General features: G+C 72.1%; 1 protein-coding gene across 1 annotated transcript; it reads left to right on the forward strand.

Moving 5' to 3' along the window:
• The first annotated feature begins 2281 nt into the window (after positions 1–2281).
• TMEM256 (transmembrane protein 256) lies at positions 2282–5342 on the forward strand. Its single transcript, XM_048833968.2, has 4 exons — positions 2282–2359; positions 3319–3356; positions 3955–4035; positions 4581–5342. Exons 1-4 carry the CDS (start codon positions 2284–2286, stop codon positions 4722–4724), a joined length of 339 nt encoding a protein of 112 aa, XP_048689925.1. The 5' UTR covers positions 2282–2283; the 3' UTR covers positions 4725–5342.
• The last annotated feature ends 1285 nt before the right edge of the window (positions 5343–6627 follow it).

The raw sequence follows: 6627 nt of genomic DNA on the forward strand, positions 1-6627 counted from the left end.
CAGGGCTGGGCTAGCAGGGGGGCTGCAGGTCGGGAGTGAGGGGCACCGCTTGGGGCTGGGGGGGGCAGGGGCTGCAGGTCGGGAGTGAGGGGCACCGGCGGGGCTGGGGGGGGGCAGGGGCTGCAGGTCAGGAGTGAGGGGCACCGGCGGGGCTGGGGGGGGCAGGGGCTGCAGGTCGGGAGTGAGGGGCACTGGCAGGGCTGGGGGGGGCAGGGGGCTGTGGGTCAGGAGTGAGGGGCATTGACAGGGCTGGGCTAGCAGGGGGGCTGCAGGTCGGGAGTGAGGGGCACCGGCGGGGCTGGGGGGGGCAGGGGCTGCAGGTCAGGAGTGAGGGGCACCGGCGGGGCTGGGGGGGGGCAGGGGCTGCAGGTCGGGAGTGAGGGGCACCGGCGGGGCTGGGGGGGGGCAGGGGCTGCAGGTCGAGAGTGAGGGGCACTGGCAGGGCTGGGGGGGGCAGGGGGCTGTGGGTCGGGAGTGAGGGGCACCGGCAGGGCTGGGGGGGGCAGGGGCTGCAGGTCGAGAGTGAGGGGCACCGCTTGGGGCTGGGGGGGTAGGGGCTGAAGGTCGGGAGTGAGGGGCACCGCTTGGGGCTGGGGGGGGGCAGGGGCTGCAGGTCGGGAGTGAGGGGCACCGCTTGGGGCTGGGGGAGCAGGGGCTGCAGGTCGGGAGTGAGGGGCACCAGCAGAGCTGGGGGCGGGCAGGGGCTGCGGGTCGGGAGTGAGGGGCACCGGCGGGGCTGGGGGGGGCAGGGCTGGGCTGGCAGGGGGCTGCAGGTCGGGAGTGAGGGGCACCACTTGGGGCTGGGGGGGGCAGGGGCTGCAGGTCGGGAGTGAGGGGCACCGCTTGGGGTTGGGGGGGGCAGGGGGCTGCAGGTCGGGAGTGAGGGGCACCGCTTGGGGCTGGGGGAGCAGGGGCTGCAGGTCGGGAGTGAGGGGCACCGGCAGAGCTGGGGGGGGGCAGGGGCTGCGGGTCGGGAGTGAGGGGCACCGGCGGGGCTGGGGGGGGCAGGGCTGGGCTGGCAGGGGGCTGCAGGTCGGGAGTGAGGGGCACCGCTTGGGGCTGGGGGGGCAGGGGCTGCAGGTCCGGAGTGAGGGGCAACGGCAGAGCTGGTGGGGGCAGGGACTGCGGGTCCGGAGTGAGGGGCACCGCGTGGGGTTGGGGGGGCAGGGGCTGCAGGTCGGGAGTGAGGGGCACCGGCAGGGCTGGGGGGGGCAGGACTGGGCTGGCAGGGGGCTGCAGGTCGGGAGTGAGGGGCACCGCGTGGGGCTGGGGGGGCAGGGGCTGCAGGTCCGGAGTGAGGGGCACCGGCAGAGCTGGAGGGGGCAGGGGCTGCAGGTCGGGAGTGAGGGGCACCGGCAGGGCTGGGGGGGGCAGGGCTGGGCTGGCAGGGGGCTGCAGGTCGGGAGTGAGGGGCACCGCGTGGGGCTGGGGGGGGCAGGGGCTGCAGGTCGGGAGTGAGGGGCACCGCTTGGGGCTGGGGGGGGCAGGGGCTGCAGGTCGGGAGTGAGGGGCACCGCTTGGGGTTGGGGGGGGCAGGGGGCTGCAGGTCGGGAGTGAGGGGCACCGCTTGGGGCTGGGGGAGCAGGGGCTGCAGGTCGGGAGTGAGGGGCACCGGCAGAGCTGGGGGGGGGCAGGGGCTGCGGGTCGGGAGTGAGGGGCACCGGCGGGGCTGGGGGGGGCAGGGCTGGGCTGGCAGGGGGCTGCAGGTCGGGAGTGAGGGGCACCGCTTGGGGCTGGGGGGGCAGGGGCTGCAGGTCCGGAGTGAGGGGCAACGGCAGAGCTGGGGGGGGCAGGGGCTGCGGGTCCGGAGTGAGGGGCACCGTGTGGGGTTGGGGGGGCAGGGGGCTGCAGGTCGGGAGTGAGGGGCACCGCGTGGGGGAGGGGCTGCAGGTTCTCGCTGGTCTCTGCCGCCCCCTGGTGGCGGCCGGGGCGCTGCGGGGCCGGTACCGTATATACTGTAGCCTGGCGCCTCGCCCCAAGCGGGAACATTGGGTTTGGCTGCGTCTTACCGTATCCCCCCGACATGGGGCGCACTCCAATCGCCCCCGTCCCTGTGGTCACGGGGCGGGACGCGGCTCTGCGCCAGCATTGGCCGAGGAATGGGAACGACAGGCCTCTTGTCCAATCGGCGCCGAACGGGGAGGGAATCCCCACGTTCCACTCTTCCGCCTCGCTGCGGCCCGGCGGCGCGCGCCCTGATTGGCCCGGCCGCGGGGGAGGTGGGCGTGGCCGGGCGGCCGGGCGCGGCGATTGGCGGAGGCGGGGCAGTGACGCGGCGGGGCCATGGCGGGGCGCTGGGGCCGCGTGGGGGCGCTGAGCGGGGCCGGGGCGGTGGGGGCCGCTGCCTACGGGGCGCACGGTGCGGGGGGGCCGGGGCAGGAGGGGGCCGGGATCGGGAGGGGCCGGGGGCAGGAGGGGGCCGGGATCGGGAGGGGCCAGGGGCAGGAGGGGGCCGGGATCGGGAGGGGCCGGGGGCAGGAGGGGGCCGGGATCGGGAGGGGCCGGGGGCAGGAGGGGGCCGGGATTGGGAGGGGCCAGGGGCAGGAGGGGGCTGGGATCGGGAGGGGAGGGGCCGGGGGCAGGAGGGGGCCGGGATCGGGGGGGTCCGGGGGCAGGAGGGGGCTGGGATCGGGAGGGGAGGGGCCGGGGGCAGGAGGGGGTTGGGATCGGGGGGGTCCGGGGGCAGGAGGGGGCTGGGATCGGGAGGGGAGGGGCCGGGGGCAGGAGGGGGTTGGGATCGGGGGGGTCCGGGGGCAGGAGGGGGCTGGGATCTGGGGAGGGCCGGAGGGAGCTAGGATTGGAGGGGGGGTCCGGGGGCAGGAGGGGGCTGGGATCGGGAGGGGAGAGCCGGGGGCAGGAGGGGGCTGGGATCGGGGGGGGCCGGGGGCAGGAGGGGGCTGGGATCGGGAGGGGAGGGGCCGGGGGTAGGAGGAGGCTGGGATCTGGGGGGGGCCGGAGGGAGCTAGGATTGGAGGGGAGGTCCGGGGGCAGGAGGGGGCTGGGATCGGGGGGGTGGGGGGCCAGGGGCAGGAGGGGGCTGGGATCTGGGGAGGGCCGGAGGGAGCTAGGATTGGAGGGGGGGTCCGGAGGCAGGAGGTCGGGGAAAGGGGCTGGATCCGGGGAAGGGGCTAGAGGGGGAGGGGCTGGGGCAGGAGGGAGGGGGGGCCGGAGGGAGCTAGGATTGGAGGCGCGGGGGTCGGGGAAAGGGGCCGGGGGCAGGAGGGGGTTAGGGGACTGGAGGGAGGGAAGGGTAGGAGGGGTCGGGGGGTCTCTGCCCTCCCCCCCAGCCGGGCTAACCCTGCTCTCTCTGTGCCCCAGGCTTTCGGCGCAGTGACCGGGACGACTACCAGAAGGAGGTGGGGGGGTCATGGAGACCTGCGGGTGTACCAGTGTGGGGAGCGGGGGCTGGTGGGCCAGAGCAGGGCGGGGCTGGGAGCCAGGACTCCTGGGTTCTCTCCCTGGCTCAGGGAGGGGAGCGGGGGCTGGTGGGCCAGAGCAGGGCGGGGCTGGGAGCCAGGACTCCTGGGTTCTCTCCCTGGCTCAGGGAGGGGAGCGGGGGCTGGTGGGTCAGAGCAGTGGGGGCTGGGAGCCAGGACTCCTGGGTTCTCTCCCTGGCTCAGGGAGGGGAGCGGGGGCTGGTGGGTCAGAGCAGTGGGGGCCGGGAGCCCGGACTCCTGGGTTCTCTCCCCGGCTTGGGGAGGGGAGCAGGGGCTGGTGGGTCAGAGCAGTGGGGGCCGAGAGCCCGGACTCCTGGGTTCTCTCCCCGGCTCCGGGAGGGGGGTGGGGGCTGGTGGGTCAGAGCAGGGCGGGGCTGGGAGCCAGGACTCCTGGGTTCTCTGCCCGGCTCGGGGAGGGGAGCGGGGGCTGGTGGGTCAGAGCAGTGGGGGCCGGGAGCCCGGACTCCTGGGTCCCTTCCCGGTTCTGTGTCCCTCACTTTTCGCTCTTTGCTGGCAGCTCTACGAGACGGCCAACAAGTACCACTTCCTCCACAGCCTGGCGCTGCTGGCCGTGCCCCACTGCCACCGCCCTCTGCTGGTGCGTAGCCTGGGGGTGCCCCCGTCTGCAGGGGTGGGGTGGCACCCCGGGGACCTCAGCTCCCAGGAGGACCCTTGTTTGCCCTCCCGGCGGCCCGCTGGATTGGTTGGGGTGGGCCCTGTACCCCCCCACTGCTACCCATGCCCCCCCAGATACGCCCCCCCAGATACACCCCCCTTGGTAAGATTCCGCCCTCCACCCTGCTGTCCCCGTCGCCAGGGTCTCCCTCCTCCCAGTCCCACACCCCAATCCCCCTCTCGACCCTCCTCCCCTCAGTCTACCCCCATCTTCCTCCACCCCATTTACCCCTCAGGATCTTCCCTCCCGCCTGGGGTGCCAAGAGCAGGCTGGGAACCCCAAGACCTGGCCCCTGGAGCCAAGGCAGCAGCTCCCCCGTCTGGCAGCTAAAGTAGAGCCTTTATCTTCTTGGGCTTAGACCGGGTGGGGGCGGGGACGATGATCTGTGCCTTGAGCGAGCAAGCGGGGCTCAAACATCCCCAACTGTTCTCATGCTGCCCCCCCCCCGCTTTCCTCTGCCCCCCCAGGCCGGCGCGCTGCTCACCTCCGGGATGGGGCTCTTCTGTGGACCTCTGTATTACCATGCGTGGAGTGGAGACCCGACTCTCAACAAAGCGGCCCCCTACGGGGGCTCCCTCCTCATCCTCGGCTGGCTGGCGATGGCTCTCTGACCCCCCCCACCCTTGGGGGACCCCCTGGCTGACCCCTACCCCCCCCCCCCCGCACCACTGGGGCTCCTGGCCCCGCCCACCCAGCTGAATTGTCACTCAAGCCCCGCCTCCTGCGTGTGGGCCTGGCTTCCTCCAGCACTGGCCCCGCCCCCACTGGCGAGGCGATGTAGCCAATAGGTGAACTGGAGGTGGGGAGGGGCGTTGACTGTGCCAACCACTGACCAATTGGAGAGCTGGGCTTAATGTGTGCCTGTCACTCGCGGGCCTGGATCTGCAACCAATGGCAAAGCAGGAGGCCCTCCTCCTCCATTGGCCAAGCTGGTGGCCAATCAGAAGGCTGTCTCTAGGGCGGCTGTTGTCATTGGCCAAGGGAGTTCTCACCCAGGGACCAACTTTCTAGCCAGTGGGAGGGGAGCTCTTCATTCATTGGCTGATGCTGAGGGGTGGGCGGGCACTAGGCTAAGCCTTGTCCTATCACAGGCTGCCTGGGTTCTGATTGGCTGGGTGGAGCGGAAAAGCGGGATTGTCGCTTCATGTGGAAAATCGGTTGATTTGACGATTTTTTGAGTCAGTTTTTTCTTAATTAACGAATCAATAAACGCTAATTTCTACGCTGAGGCCTGGGCGTCCGGATTCTCTTTCTCCTCTCTTAGGTGAATTACGGCAGGGCGAGTGTGGGGGGGGACACCCAATGCGAAAACCTGAGAGAGGCTGGGAGGGGAAACTGAGGCACAAGATGGAGACGTGATTTAAGATCACACAACAGCCCAGTGGCGGAGCTGGGGAGAGAACCCAGGAGTCCTGGCACCCAGCCCCGCCTGCTCTAACCCACCAGCCCCCACTCCCCTCCCAGAGCCGGGGAGAGAACCCAGGTGTCCTGGCTCCCAGCCCCCCTTGCTCTAACCCACCAGCCCCCACTCCCCTCCCAGAGCCGGGGAGAGAAGCCAGGAGTCCTGGATCCCAGACTCCCTGCTCTAACCACCAGCCCCCACTCTCCTCCCGGAGCCGGGGAGAGAACCCCGGAGTCCTGGCTCCCTTCCCAGTCCAGTCTCCCACCTTCGATTTCGCCCCCGGTAGTTATGGGGAGGACGGCTGGTGACGCAGGGACCCCTTGCCCGGCGCCGAGATGCACCCACCTCTGGGGCGGGGCGGTGGGTGACACGGGGACCCCTCTCCCGGCCCTGAGATGCGGCCACCTCTGGGGCGGGGCGGTGGGTGACACGGGGACCCCTCGCCCGGCCCTGGGATTGACGGGCCTGGGCCGTGCCCAGCTGCGCCAGGCCCTGGTCTATAAATAACCGATGGATTCACAGGTGCTCGGGTTGCATCCCCCCCCCCCATCGCCATGCTGAGGACGGGGTGACTTCGACCCTCGGATAACTGGGGCAGGGAGGCCCGATGGGGAGTGGGGGGGGGCAGGGGCAGGCAGCTCTGCGTGCGGGTACAAAACACGACACCCAGCCGAGCCCGTCACGCCTACGCACGGGACAGGCCCGCGGGCGCCAGCTGCCGCCCACAGTTACCCCACACCCCAGAGACGCCCGGTCACAGCCCTGCCTGGCCCCCCATGACACACACACAACTGCCCCCCCGTGATGGCCCCCCCCACAGCTGCCCCCCCAATGACACACCCACGGTGCTGCCCCCCGTGACACACACCCACGGTGCTGCCCCCCGTGACACACCCCCACGCCCCCCACACACACATAGAGCCCCCCCACACACACAGCTGCCCCCCAGTGACACCCCCCCACACAGCTGCCCCCCCACTGACTCACCCACGGTGCTGCCCCCCATGACACACCCCCACACACACATAGAGCCCCCCCAATCACACACACACACACACACAGCTGCCCCCCAGTGACACCCCCCCACACACAGCTGCCCCCCCATGACACAC

The sequence above is a fragment of the Caretta caretta genome, chromosome 28, assembly GCF_965140235.1.
Source record: "Caretta caretta isolate rCarCar2 chromosome 28, rCarCar1.hap1, whole genome shotgun sequence".
Taxonomy (NCBI): domain Eukaryota; kingdom Metazoa; phylum Chordata; order Testudines; family Cheloniidae; genus Caretta; species Caretta caretta.